This window comes from Neltuma alba, unplaced genomic scaffold, assembly GCF_004799145.2.
Source record: "Neltuma alba isolate B1F8T4 unplaced genomic scaffold, ASM479914v2 tig00002178_pilon, whole genome shotgun sequence".
In the NCBI taxonomy this organism is placed as follows: domain Eukaryota; kingdom Viridiplantae; phylum Streptophyta; class Magnoliopsida; order Fabales; family Fabaceae; genus Neltuma; species Neltuma alba.
This window is the reverse complement of record NW_021632769.1, coordinates 401162-415444: the sequence shown is the minus strand read 5'-3', so window position 1 is coordinate 415444 and position 14283 is coordinate 401162. Positions and strand designations below refer to the sequence as shown.

Sequence of the window (14283 nt, the reverse complement as noted above, 5' to 3'; positions counted from 1 at the left end):
CTTAACAATCTCCTTCTCAAAATCCTTCATTATCATATTTCTATTTCGTCTCTGCCTTTCTGTTCCTACCATCAATATTTATTTATGAACATTGCTTTCCGGATTTATTTATAACGCCCAAATCACCAAAGTACGTTGAAGTTGCATATGGTGGACCCCGGCGAATAAAGATACTCACGGAATGATTCCTCTATTGTCTGCATCTTCGGTTCTCATTTCAAATCGTAAAGGCACAGTTGATAATATTGTCAACTTTGAGAGGGAAATTCAGAACATTAAGCAGCCTTTGACCTGTAAAGGTCGATCCCTTCCCCAAATCCGCCTTTTCCCCCGCGCTTTCACACTGTTCATAGCTGCCTCCCTATACCTATATATTTGTGTGCGTTCTATATAGCATCTCAATCTCAACTCATTTTCGGGTCTACCTGTATCTTCATATAGTTCATAAGATCATCGCCAACTTCAATATTATTTGGCAACCATGAATCATCATTACAATCAGCAAGATCCTCCAGGTAAGTTTTCTCTTTCACAACAAGCTACCACTCTGCTGTATCATTATATTGTGTTTGTAACTGGGATTAACAGTATTAATTAATGAGATTATATACGTTATATGATGAATTAGCAGTGTCATATCCTTCACCAATGATGGCATATCCGCCACCGCCGACTGTGAGTGCTCCTCATCCTTCGAAGGATGATGTTTCTTGGGATCCAAAACAGAGTGTTCCACAAAAGACCACAAGAAGGGGTGATGGCTTCTGGGAGGGATGGTAAGTTCGCAAAATATTTCTGTTTTTTTAGTGTTTTTTTCAATGAATTCTTATTGGTTTCTTCATTTCTCTTCAAATTGACTGGTCCCTAATATTAATTTATGTCTCTTTTTCTCTTCTTCATTGCAGTTGTGCTGCTCTCTGCTGTTGTTGCATTTTGGATTGCTGCTTTTGATTGCTTTCTCTGTTTTTTGTTCTTGTTAGTCCCTTTTGGTTTTATATTTTTTTCTCATACAATTTTTGTACTGCTCATAATAATAATGTAAAGGGGCGTGTTTCTTGTAAGGGAGTGTTTAGATAGAAACAAAATCATGATTTTAAATGTGCTTTTACGATATACGAAGTAAATATGTAGAAGAGTTTGCCTTGATTTGCAGAAAAATGCTTTTGGGGTTACCCAAACACTCCCTAAGTATTATGTTCACATTCTTGGAACTGAATTCAACTTATAAATTACAAAATTACCAAACCCAGTTCTATGCTTATTCTCAAGAGTTCAAGGATGAGGAACAAACAATCTCTTTCAAGTCCAAAACAGAAAATTGTTAGCAATCTACTTATCAAAATATAAAATATTAAAATTATCTAAATGAAAAAGGTGTTAAATCTAGATAATTTATATCAATGGACACCTTTCATTTATATTCCTAGAGAATTCAAGTCCGGAATGTTTAATCTTCAGGGGTGTTTGGATTGCTCAATATGTGCTTTTAAAAGCTTTTTTTTTTTTTCAAATCAAGACAAACTTCCTCACATATTTACTTTTTATATGGCAAAAACACCTTTAAAATCATGATTTTGTTTCTCCTCAAAGACCCCAATTTAAAATGTTGTAATGAAATAGCGTTGTTTTTTTTGTGAAGGTAGCAAAATTTTCTAGAATACAATCTGTACCTGAATATCTTCTTTGATATAAATCCTTGATCCTTGAAAACCTTTGGGACTGTTCATTCCATTCTTCCAGAACAATGAAGCCGCCTATATAGTGACAGATTCGTGTTTCTTTGTCTAATGTTTATTTATTTCCATGTTTGGTTGGGTCACCAATCGTGTCATCAGCCATAAAAGGAAAGTAGTTACGAGAGTCAAATTCAAAAAGAAAGAACGGACAGTATTTTTGTGAAACCAAAAGCCAATTTGATCTCACCTCAAAGTCATTGAAGATATAACCTTCAAAGTCAATTGGTCAAGCTTGGCCGCTTTATAAATGCCTAAACTTCGCTGCTTCATGACGTCTAAGCAATCCCCCTAATATTATATTGCATTAATCAAATATGTACCACTCCCCGATCTCTATGTAGCTCACAAATCAAGATTGTCGTTGTTTTTATAAATGGGGTAATTGAGTTGTCTTTGATCATCGTCTTCAAGAGTAATTGAGTTGTCTTTGATCATCGTCTTCAATCTTTTTTCCCCCTCTTATGGTCTGTCTCCGTTATCTTTCTGTGTCTTTGGGTAAATAAACACAGAGAAACAGAGCAAGAAGCAGCCTTATAAGGGCCATTCACACTCATCTTTCTTCACACTCTTTCATAATATTCGAACTCTCCACTGAGCTACCTTAGCCGCCCCTGCCAACCCATATGTATGTGTGTGTACAGCTTAGCAATGTCTTTCTCAAAATCCTTCATTATCATCTATTTCGTCGCTGCCTCTCTTTTCCTATCGCAGTTTAAGTGACTCCTTCAAGCTTCTTCACTGTCTGCCCTGTATCTGGGTATAATACTAATGAATGATATTACGTTTACCAATTACCAGTGATTTCATATTCACCACCAATGGGGTATCCTTACCCCTCCAGGGATGCTGTTTCTGGGGATACCCAACAAAGTGTTCCACAGAAGACCACAAGTAAGGGTGATGGCTTCTGGGAGGGATGGTGAGATATCACAAGTCATTATCAAAGTCTCTCTGTTTTTCGTTTAGTTTTACGAACTCTCTAATTTGTCTTCAGATCAGTTCCTAATACTAATAGCTTTGTTTGGTCTCTTCTTTGTTGCTTTGCTTAATTGCAGTTGTGCAACTCTGTGCTGCTGTTTCTTCTGGGATTGTTGCGACGTTGAGTCGCAGAATATTTTTGCTCTTGCTCTCAGAGCTTGCTGTTCTTCCCCTTGCTTATGTTAATTTAATTTGACGAAGAAAGGTTTGCTTTTTTACATTTAAGAAAAAGAAAGGAGAGAGAGAAAAGGCAGGCAAGGTTAGTCTGACATGGGAACATCGAACTGAAGAGGTTCGATGTAAAATTCAATCCAGCTTTTGAATATTAGTGGGAATATTTCTGGAATATAGCTCATAATTATGATTATTCATTAGTTCTGTCTCCAGCCAGTTTTCAAGCATGTTTTTTGTGGTGATAAAACTTACAAAAAGCAAATTTTGCGACGGCAAATTTTTTTCATAAATTAAGTTTGCAAGCAACAGGCAATGAGGCTGGGCATGAGTTTCAAGTTGTATTGTGACCATGGAAACCATATAAAAGAAAATTAAGCTAACCAAATGTTTAACAAATTTTTTTTTTCAAAAATTAAGCTTGTTACAATATGGGACTTTTCCTAATTTTCAAAAGAAGAAAAATACAAAGTCTTACAGTTATAATAATTATAAAAAAACATGAAACAAAAAACAAATACAAATATAAGGTGATAAACGATGGCCATTTAGTTTTTTCAATTAAAAGATCAAAATGTCATTAAAAACGATAAAAGTCATGATAATGTAGATTCTAAGTAAGGACAAAAACTTAAAAAAGAAATTAGGCGTGTTTTCGCATTTATGATTTACTCCTCTATTTCTATTTATAAACACTTCTAATATGTTTCACACAGTTAAGAAAAACCTTAAATTACATTAACTCTTTATTAAAATATAACAACTTTTCAACTTTATCCGTATTTAATATATACTTTTTTTTTAAAAAAACTATCTATACTATAATAAATAAAAGATAATATGGTACATTTATAGTAAAAATTTAATAAAACGACTTATAAATAGGATTAAAAAAAACTTTTTTTTTCCCGTTCTATATGTTCTATAAATAGAACTACCGGATGGAGTTCACGAAATCTTGGATCGACCATTCAATGTCGGGTCAAAACCGGTTCAAAACGACCCGCACCAAATCGGAAAACAGAACGGGGATAGGCTATTCTCGTCAGTTCTCCTTTCTTATCTTGGATTCAGTCCTGTGTCACTTCCTAGGGTTTATTGAGGGGTTTCCATCTCTCTTACTGTGCTCCTAGCCATGGCAAAACCTGGGCGAGGCCGTCGCTCACCGCCGTCTGGTTCCATCTCGGGCTCCTCATCGCGCTCTAGGTCCTCCTCTCCCTCCGATTCCCGCTCCAGCTCTCGCTCTCGCTCCCTTTCCCGCTCTCCCTCTCGCTCCAGATCCTTCTCCTCGTCCTCTTCTCCATCCCGCAGTGTCAGTTCAGGAAGCCGAAGTCCCCCTCCTCCAAGGAGGAAAAGGTATGCCCCATCGTCTACAAGTTGGGATTTTAAGTTGAAAGATTTCAGCGTGCCATTTTGACGAAGGTTGGAGGTTTTAATTTTAGGAAAATCGGAGCATACATAGGACTGGGTTTTATGCAATTCGTCTTTTGCTTCAATTGACTGGAGGAATTGTGCGATGTACGATTCCAGTATAACCTAAAGAACTGGAATACTACTGATTTCCCACTGATTGGAATCTTGAGACACTACTGGATAGGAAATAATTTTTTTCTTTTGCTTCTTGTTTGTTCTCTTCTTTGATTACGTTCAATTTATTCTTTTTTCTCATTAAGATAAACAGGTATTGGTGCAGTTTTGTGAAAAGTGATTTAAAATATTTGGCCTTGACTATTTCTGTCGAAGTTGTGACAAATGACACCTAATAGAACTTCAGCAGCTAAGTGTTGAAGCCTGAGGGTTTGGGGCGGAGTTGGCAGAGCTTATCGCTGTCCATTTCACTTGATTGCTGAATTAACGAGAGTGGATTATATTTTCATCAGCAGTTGCGGTGCTGATTTTTAATTATGGAAACTTCATTATAAAAGGAGCATTTTTCAAGAAACCTTCAGTTCGGACTTACAAACAATGCGCCCTCTTTTTGAGGGGGGTGCTCTTATTTAGAATCTTACTATTATATTAGTTTGTTCTTGTTGCAATCTTTCTTACGAGGTAGATATAATTCAGAACAACTCTATTTTGATCATAAAATCTAGTAGTGACAGGACGAAGCATTATTCTGCGTATGAAATAGCCAAGATGATTCTTGAAGTAATTTTCTCTGATTTCTCTGAATTCAGATGGTCCCGCACATCCTGTTGAATGATATTGTTACTGTGCTTTATGGGCAGATTGGTTCTGATACTTCACACATATTTTATCTTGCAGTCCTGCTGAAGCAGCTAGGAGAGGTAGATCTCCTCCACCCTCATCTAAAAGGATATCTCCACCCCCCAGGTGTGATACTTATGTCTTTCTACTTAATGGTGTTGCATTAAATGTTTCAATTTGCCTGGAAATGTTATGTGGCAAAGAATTCAAATTATTCATCCAATTCTTGTTTTTTCTATTTTGGCTTGATCACCGTTTTTGTTAAAAACATTGTTACAATGTGGATTTTTGACATTGGATATCTTGCTAGTCTATAAGATGACTGGCATTGGAAGTGGAACACTGCTGACAAGTGTGAACTATAGAAGATAGTTGGTGATGATCAGCAAGTCCTTATTGTTTACATTAGGCAAACATTGCGTTCAACATTTTAGTTTGCAAATAGCTTCTGCTAGATTTTAGAGTTCATTTGGTGGATTCTCATATTGTTCAAAGACTTGCACTATTTTTTCCCCTTAAAATTTTGATGTAATTTATCAAGTTTAGGTGCGGTTCAACAACATCTTGGTTTCAGGCTTTGATATTCGATTACTTGTAGGACCTTTCTACCTTTTACTCGCATCATTTGCTTGGGTGTTCACTTTTTATGCCTGATGCCAGGAAACCTTCCCCTGTTCGTGAATCACTTGTTCTTCACATAGACAAACTCAGCAGGAATGTCCATGAAGGCCATTTGAAAGAAATATTTAGTATGTCAATTCTTTTCTCTGATTTCTTTGACTTTGCGATAGCTGTATTGTGAGTTCTTTATTGATCCCTTTGTAATAATTGGATGAACCGTTGGTGAATTCACATTTAACTGCCTTGGTCAAAAAATAGTGTTGGTAATATCCTGTAATGGTTTAATGAGAATTTAGGAACTGAGGCCTATGTATCTAGTTTCTTTACTACTTATGTTTCCACTTCATTGATCTATATCAAATCATAATTTATTACAACATTAGTATCTATAGCAAATAAGTATGGCTGTTTTATTTCACTGCATTTGGGTCTTGACAATCATGAGATTTTTTTGGTGATCTACTAACTGTAAAGGGTTTTTGAACTAATCTTGTAAAAGATGTTGCAGTGTTCTGACCTCTAGCCTTTGCACTTCGATTTATTAGGTAACTTTGGTGAGGTTGTAAATGTGGAGTTGGCAATGGATCGAACTGTAAGTGTGTATTAAGTATTGCGTCATAGTTTCTAGGATGCTTTTACTATCACAAGTTTTAAGACTTTTTAGCTTAATTGTGTCTTCTTTCTAATTTTTTTCAGGTTAACCTTCCTAAAGGATATGGATATGTGGAATTCAAGACAAGAGGGGATGCTGAAAAAGCCTTATTGTACATGGATGGTGTAGGTCTTTATGGAATGAGTAGGATTACTTTCTGTAATCAAACTTGCTGCATTTGAAATTGATGCCAGTAATTCTCTTGATGCAGGCCCAAATCGATGGTAATATTGTTAAGGCCAGATTTACCTTGCCACCAAGGCAGAAGGTTTCACCACCCTCAAAGGCTTCTGCTCTCCCTCCAAAGAGAGATGCTCCTAGAGCTGATAATGCTAGTGCAGATGCTGAAAAAGATGGGCCAAAGCGGCCAAGAGAATGTATGTTCTTGATGCCTTGGTGAGTGGGTGTGTGTGTGATTTTTTTCACTGTAACTAAATTGTAAATTTGGTGATAGCAGCTTCTCCTAGGAGAAGACCTCCTTCACCCCGAAGGAGATCTCCTGTGCCTCGAAGAGTTGGATCACCAAGACGACTGGATTCTCCTGTTCGTCGTCGAATGGACTCACCATATCGTCGTGGAGACACACCTCCTAGGAGGAGGCCTATCTCCCCTGCTAGAGGCAGATCTCCAACTCCACCGAGGCGCCTTAGATCTCCTGCACGGTTGGCTTGGAATTAATTTCATACACTTGTTGCTTACTTGGTTATTAGTTTTCTGTGTACTAATTTAATTCATGTTTTTAGTAGGGTCTCCCCCAGAAGGATGCGTGGAAGTCCAATTCGCAGGCGTTCTCCTCCTCCTCCAAGGCGCCGGTAATCCTCTTTTTGTGTCTAGTTTGTTATTTGTGAATGAGCATGATATATACAAAAATATAGAGAATTGAGTCACCAATGCTTCTTCATCTTTATCAAGTTATGATTTTTAAATTATGTAATGCTGCATTTCCGTTTGAATTTTTTCCCTCACTGAGGGACGTCTGGCATACCCAGCTGAGTCGGTAAACTGTCTGAATTTCAAAGGGATGAATATTACGGTGAACCATGCTTGGAACGTGGATGCTCCAACAGACGATAAATAAAATCTGTATAATATAAAGGATTTGTTGGAGTGGTTACTTGCTCTAGCCGGAGTGGTTACTTGCTTTAGCCTAGGTTTTTAAGAATTTGATATTGTTATCAGTTATTTTGCATTTTGCTATAGCACGTTACATGGAACTATGTGCATTTTGCTATAGCACGTTACATGGAACTATGTGTTAACCATTAGTTAAAGAAATTAAATATTTCCCCCCAGTTCACCACCTAGACGAGCTCGTAGTCCTAGAAGATCTCCGATCAGTCGCAGACGAAGTCGCTCTCCACCACGGAGATCTGCACGCTCACGATCAAGATCATTCTCACCACCTCCACGGAGGTAATTTTACTTTATATTCCTATCCCCCTTTACCCAAAGTATGTAACGGTTCCCATTTAATAAAAAATACTTTGCTCTAATACTCAAACAGATATGATAGAATTTAATGTTGATGCTTCCAGGCTTGTAGACTTGCATGTGCTAGAAAATGACTTCTTATTAGGACAAATAACTGTAGAAGTGAATTATTGTTTTAGATTCAGAAAAAGAATTTATCTCTGAGTTAATGTTTTAATCACATTTACCAGCCCTTTGATATATTGCACTATCATTTGTATGCATCTAAAGTTACATGAGAAGCTTCAACACTGCCATTCCTGGGACTATTGGTTTTGCATACACTAATCCGATTGAGCATACATAATATATTTCTCTTGACAGAGGTCGGCCACCTATGAGGCGTGGAAGGTCATCATCATCCTACTCTGATTCGCCAAGTCCTCGCAAGGTTTGTGCTGCTTTTGCCTAGAGGGTGTTGCTTTTGCTTGGTATTTTCTCTTGCTTAGTCGTTCATTATTTTGACAGTTATCCCGGAGATCCAGGAGTCGCAGTCCAAGAAGGTGATGTTTATTTGCCAGTGTTGCTTTTCTAGGCAAACTTATTGCTAATTACATATTACTGTAGTTTTCCTTGGCGTGCTAAGGTTTCTTCATCATTGTAGGCCTTTAAGAGGAAGAGGTAGCAGCAATAGCAGCAGCAGCAGCTCACCACCCCCAGCTCGCAGACCATAGAATATTCCTGTAAATGGGTTGTGCCTCTTTCCATTCCTGATGTGTTTATTAACATGCTGCCAGTGGTGAGAAAAATACTTCGGCTATTATAATGTACTAGGAAATGTATTTTGGCCATGTTGTCTACCTTTTCTTTTAAAATCTATCATCTTATTGGTAGTGTTCCGTTCATCTGCGTGTGACAAGAGTGTCTTGTGCTTTTAGTTATTGTTCTTGAACATCCAAAATTTGGGAGATTATGCGTTTATTCCTAGCAACCAGATCAATCGTACGTCTCAGTATAAGTTAATGACCGTCGATTTTTGGTGGGACCCAATGGATCTTGTATTGAATCTGTGGTTGGAGTATCAGGTTTTCCCTGCAAGGTTATGTGGGACTGTAGAGGATGATAGATTCAATTCCTCAAGTGCACTAAGATTTAAGTATCTGATATTTTATTATGCCAAGCTTGAAAACCTTAATTTTTATCCTCAAGTTCACCCTCAACATTTTTGTTTTGGTCGATTCGCTCATCTGAAGATTTTAGTACGGAGGCAGGGCAGCGACACGTTTCATCACGTAAGCAGGCAGTAATAAAACTATTTGAAATAAAATCAATTTATCTGTATGAAGTGTGGAGTTGTACTCTATTATTTGCAAATTTGGAAATAAGTAGTATTTTGATTTGTTGGTGTATCAGAATTTTTGAATAAATAAATGCTTAATACAAACTGAAACTCAAATGAAATTGAGACTTAAAAAGAAAAATTAAGATGTTTAAGATATTTTTCTTATTTTTAATTGTAAGTTTTGGACGTGCTATAATTATATTAAAACGATGTTATAATAAATAACACGAGCTTGACATGTGTGTTGCCTGGAGTTGGAAAGTTGAGTTTATAGCTAATTGTATATATTAATGATATCTCATAGGTGAGGAACCTAGCGTCCAAACAAAGTACGGAGGCTTTTACCCTTCCTTTTTCTCCCCCCAATAAATGACAATAAAATACTACTACTTTCTATTTTTAATATAAAATTTTTTTAGATTTTTATTTTGGTTTTTAATATAAGATTTTAATTTATTTTATCTCTCATATTTATTTATTTATTTTAAAGTAATCTTTCTAATAGTGGTAATTTTAATCAATACATTTGATTAGTAAAGATATTTAAAAAAAGACAATATTTATTTATTACAAATAATTAATTGAATTTATTTTTTTAATCTGTTCAAATTAGTTAACTAACTCTTATATTTAAAATCGGAGGTAGTATAACGTAATAAACTCCCATTTTAAAAAACGGGGGCGTTAAAGTTCCAAAATAATATGTTATCTAAAATATGTAGTTCAAAAAAAACTAATGCCTGCTTATTCACAACTCATTTTTGACCCGACCGCACGGCAACTTGGACTTAAGCTTAGATCCGACCCATTCTCTCTCTCTCTCTCTCTCTCTCTCTCTCTCTCTCATATTCCCACGATGGTCATATGGTTCTCTCTTTTGGGTTTTTTGACCGAAATTTTGTTTAGGTTTTTCCCCGCAGAGTTTCATTTGATATCTTCATTCGCAAATTGTTCTCTCTTCGCGCGTTTCCTCATTTCCCATTTGGAGATTGTAAAGAGCATAAGGCATCTGATCCCCACGGCACCCAAATTTGCAATGGAATATTTACAAAATGAAAAGGACTGACAAAGAAAAGGTAAAAACAGTATCCACACTGCCTGGGTTGTCGCGAGAAAATGTTCAATTCTTTGCCTCCCATTAAACTGAAGAATTTGAATCTTTAGAGCTAACTTTCAAGTTAGTACACTTTCTAATGATTCGAGAAGAAAACTTTGAGCTTGATTGAGTTTTAATCCTGTCAGAATTGAACTGCGAAACACAGTTTAACGCTACAACGCTGCTCAATTTTGTGACTCGAAGCTTCCCAGCCCATGTTTGGTTTCAATATGTTGCATCGCATAAACCGTTCTGGTCGGAGATTTGGGTAACTTTTTAATTTGTAATTGGAATTTTGGCGGGTTGAACTTATCTGGATTAAGGTAGGACTTAGGAGGCAGAGTGATGGATTCCATGGCGGGCAGTGGTCTGGCATCACTGGGTTGTGTCAAGCTTACCGACCTAGTTCCTTCGGAAGGCTTGCCTTCTGATGCCTATAAAAGATCTGTTTCAACTTTGTCACAATCACTGGCTCAGTTTTCGGCTGCCATCATCCAGTTTCCGGCTAGTGATGGGGCTCTTTTAAGATCCGGTTTGGAATCTGCTCGCCTTTACTTTCATCAAAGAGAGTCATATCCACCTTCAGATGTAATCCATACTAGTGAGTCTCGTGAGTGGTGCAAGACATCTGGCTATTATGCAGACCCTCATTTGTGGCAAGAGACCTATGACTATAGACCAGGGTTGACACCTCCAGAGCCAAACAACGCAATTGAGTTCCCTCCCTCAGGTTTGCCAGACATATTTGCTATATTTGGAAGAGCAGCAAGGGTTATTCTTGATGCTGTTAGTTTCCATTTGAATTTGCGCAGCTCTCCATTTACCGAAATACTGGACAACGTTCCCCTTAGGAGTAGGGAGGTTTCATCTTCAGTCTTGTCTGTATGCTGTCATGCAAGGCCATCATTTCAGGGGGCACAACACCACAACATAACCACTCAAGAGGATGGCCAATTGGTAATGTATCCTGATCACGATCATCAGGTTGATAAAAGCTTGATATCTCTTGTTAAGTCGGACAAGGTAGGCTTATATGTAAGAGACTTTCAAGGTCGGTGGATTCTTGTGGATGGAGACCTGGGGCCTCAAGATGCTGTTGTTTATCCTGGGCTTGCTCTCTATCAGGCAACTGCAGGTTATGTGAATCCTGCAGTTCGCAAAACTGAGGTCAATATGGAAGGAAATATATTTGGGCGATGTTCTTTAACATTTAAACTCATGCCTAAATCTATGGCCAGTCTTAATTGTTCAGAGATGAGGGCAGCAGGCCATGGAGTTGAATCACAGTTCCAGCTTCCTGTTCCTGTGGATGACTTTATGCAAAGATCTCACTCAACTGATCATCTCCTTAACAGAAATGGTTTCCAGTGCTTCAATTTTCCACCAAACCATGATGGTAAGCAGCATTTAGTTGCATTTGTAATCTGTTTTTTGGTTGGTTGTATTCTCCAGAACTCAATCTAAATTTCTTATTGTTCTCTTGAAGGATAATTACGGTGATTTGTCACATCTTGAGTTTTTTAATTCTGATGAAATTGATGACTGACAATTTGGGAATCGGCATTGTTTCTAGAGCTTCTGGCAAGCAGTAATTAATAGCCAAGCACGCATCTATGTGCTTTCGTTTCCATACATTGTGGTAGCCCTGATAGTTATTATAGCACAGATTTAGCATGTGATGTCTCGCTAAAACTAGTCTTTATAATGGTGCTAATAATTTCATGAGTTGGTTTGTTTTCATGTTGAACTAGTGTAGCTTCTGCTTTAAGAGTAGTCCTTAGCAACAAGTTTTTAACAGCAGGTCCTTGGATCGATGAAATGCTGGTACAGGATCTATGAAAACATTGATGCGGAGGAGGAAGCAAAATACAAAAAGTAAACCTCTACCTCCTTCCAAGAGATTAAGGCTTGAGGCTCAGAGAGTATTGAAAGAAAGGGTTCAGGATATTGCAGATAAGAAAGGAATCAAGCTGCGGTTCTGCAATTTGAAAGAATGTGAAAGTCACATTCACACCATGGATAGCCCATGTGCCAATATACGGATGGAGATAGGTTGGCCACCTGGAGTGCCATTTGTCCATCCCCATGATCTACCTAATAAGGCAAAGCTTGGTTTTCTCGAAGCATATGAACCTGGTTGGACATTAGCGCATCATAACCCGGACAGGCTAGTCAAAACTTGGCTAATTTTAACTGTTAACTCTTTTTGCAAGTTTCATGTCATTATGACCATGTGCAGCACGTGGCAGATGTCTCCATATCCTTACATTTACACGCACGCGCGCACACACATTCACGTGAATAAATTACTTTCCTGGGGTAATTCTTATATCTTAGAGTATTGATCGACTCTTTCTGTATGGTGAAAATGTTGTAGTTTGTTTAAAGCTGAAGATGTGCATATTTTGCTTTCAAGGCGATAAATTTTAAGAGTAGATGCATCTTAAGATTGAAGCTTGAATTACAGAACTTACGAGATTACCCTAACTTTGCATTATTGTAATGAGGTTCGATGTAGCATCCTAGAGGCATGCTGAGACCTTTTGTAACATAAAAGTCAGTTGGGAGGAAAAGCTATCAAATGATATAGATTTTTGCCCTTGTCTTTGAGTTGGCCATACGTTTTTGTTGGAAAAATGCTGATCTTTTTCTACTTTCACGGACATTTTCTTGCATATCCATTAATGAAATTGGAAAGAGCAGGAATTCAGGCCATGTCTGTAAAGTGAAAGATGAAGAACAAGAAGTAGAAGCCTGTGAGGGGTTCTTGCAATTCCGTTACATAATGAGCAAGAAACAGAATAAATTATAATTTTTGTGATGGTAGTTTAACTTTGATATGCAATACCTAGATTTTTATGGATGGCTATTAGTGTAGGCAGAAAAATTAGAGCCGGAGTTGATGCATCAATTAATTGTGCAGACTAGTGAATCTCAGAGGAATATCTGTGAAGATCATAATCTGTGTTGTGTTTTGGCTAGTATGACATTGAGGATGATTTCCTGGTAATATTAACTTGTTGTGTATTGTTCTTGTGGCTGCAGGAATCAGTCTCCTTGATTTCCCTCATTTCGTCAACCATTGATCACAATGTGAAGGTCTTGCGTGGGTAGGCTTTCCCACTGGAACATGGTAGACTTGTCACTGAATTGCCTTGCCTTGAATCTCATGGTTGCTCTTTCTGGATGCGGTCTTCCTTCATTGTGCAGCTGATGCAAAGAAAGACAAAGCATTTGCTGCGTTAAACTCATAGACATGTTACAGTTTTCGTACAAACTCACTTGCGGCGGAATGTTAGAGGTCCTGATCCAGTATAAAGGAAGAGCATAATCATCTGAACTTGAACGGCTAAGTAGTCGGCAATCGTTCTGTCAAGTATCTTGTACAGATTAGAAGAGCAACGAGCTTTTGTCATGCGACATATTGCCACAGCGGGAAAATAAAAAACTGCATGAATCACATACGTTCATCTGAAGAAGCTTAGAAACTTTTATCAGGTCTGCCTCAAGTTTGTAGTTTCCTGTCATTCTTGAGTAATCTGAAAGAAAGTAATGAATGCTCGTGTGTGTATCAAAATATACAATAACAATCTGCTGAAAGCATCAGTTCCAGCCTTCCCTCCTCGTGTATTATTTTGAATTAATAATTAATTTTGGCGTGATGCTATCTGAAGCTACAATTTCACACGTTACTCTCGATGCATTGAAGAGCGTTGCTTCCGAGAAACATGTCATCTGGCCCGACGTGAGGATTCTGCTACGGGCTTTTTCTAATGTCTTACCCCCCGGGCAAATGAAAAACCCTTTTACAATCTTGTTCATACCTCTCTATGTCCCTCCTTTTTTGGTACAGTGTAACATACTTTTGTTATTAATATGATTCTGACTATCTATTTAAAAAAAACTTACGCTGCATTGATGCATTATACCAAAGGCAGTGCAGTCCAACAAGCATCGTCCTTGTTGGCACTTGAAATTTGCTGAGATGGGGCTGTAACAAGTCATCTCGCAGAATCCCTTCGATAACCCATTTGTTCCATTTAGTGAAGGAAGAGATTTACGTTCAATT

General features: G+C 37.7%; 2 protein-coding genes across 6 annotated transcripts; both read left to right on the top strand.

The window, feature by feature from the left end:
* Window positions 1-3951: 3951 nt before the first annotated feature.
* On the top strand, window positions 3952-8956 carry LOC114719744 (serine/arginine-rich splicing factor SR45). Of its 4 annotated transcripts, none has more exons than XM_028905287.1 (12): window positions 3952-4241; window positions 5151-5219; window positions 5754-5842; window positions 6260-6306; window positions 6411-6491; window positions 6578-6743; window positions 6821-7028; window positions 7113-7178; window positions 7660-7779; window positions 8161-8227; window positions 8305-8339; window positions 8441-8956. In XM_028905287.1, exons 1-12 carry the CDS (start codon window positions 4021-4023, stop codon window positions 8508-8510), a joined length of 1239 nt encoding a protein of 412 aa, XP_028761120.1. In that variant the 5' UTR covers window positions 3952-4020; the 3' UTR covers window positions 8511-8956. The 4 variants fall into 4 exon arrangements, with proteins under 4 accessions (XP_028761120.1, XP_028761107.1, XP_028761128.1 ...); XM_028905274.1 differs by having other exon boundaries at window positions 7110-7178; XM_028905295.1 differs by having other exon boundaries at window positions 3955-4241; window positions 6824-7028.
* Window positions 8957-10025: 1069 nt separating this feature from the next.
* LOC114719733 (uncharacterized) lies at window positions 10026-14110 on the top strand. Of its 2 annotated transcripts, none has more exons than XM_028905254.1 (4): window positions 10026-10194; window positions 10477-11610; window positions 12045-12381; window positions 13260-14110. In XM_028905254.1, exons 2-4 carry the CDS (start codon window positions 10560-10562, stop codon window positions 13273-13275), a joined length of 1404 nt encoding a protein of 467 aa, XP_028761087.1. In that variant the 5' UTR covers window positions 10026-10194; window positions 10477-10559; the 3' UTR covers window positions 13276-14110. The 2 variants fall into 2 exon arrangements, with proteins under 2 accessions (XP_028761087.1, XP_028761094.1); XM_028905261.1 differs by having other exon boundaries at window positions 10026-11610; window positions 13260-13324; window positions 13425-14110.
* The last annotated feature ends 173 nt before the right edge of the window (window positions 14111-14283 follow it).

Coding starts and splice junctions, on each gene's coding strand:
- LOC114719744 (XM_028905274.1), top strand. CDS start 4,021: ATGGCAAAACCTGGGCGAGGCCGTCGCTCACCGCCGTCTGGTTCCATC. Junction 6,744..6,820: donor GCCAAAGCGGCCAAGAGAAT/GTATGTTCTTGA, acceptor ATTTGGTGATAG/CAGCTTCTCCTAGGAGAAGA. Junction 8,228..8,304: donor ATTCGCCAAGTCCTCGCAAG/GTTTGTGCTGCT, acceptor TTATTTTGACAG/TTATCCCGGAGATCCAGGAG.
- LOC114719733 (XM_028905254.1), top strand. CDS start 10,560: ATGGATTCCATGGCGGGCAGTGGTCTGGCATCACTGGGTTGTGTCAAG. Junction 11,611..12,044: donor TTTTCCACCAAACCATGATG/GTAAGCAGCATT, acceptor ATGCTGGTACAG/GATCTATGAAAACATTGATG.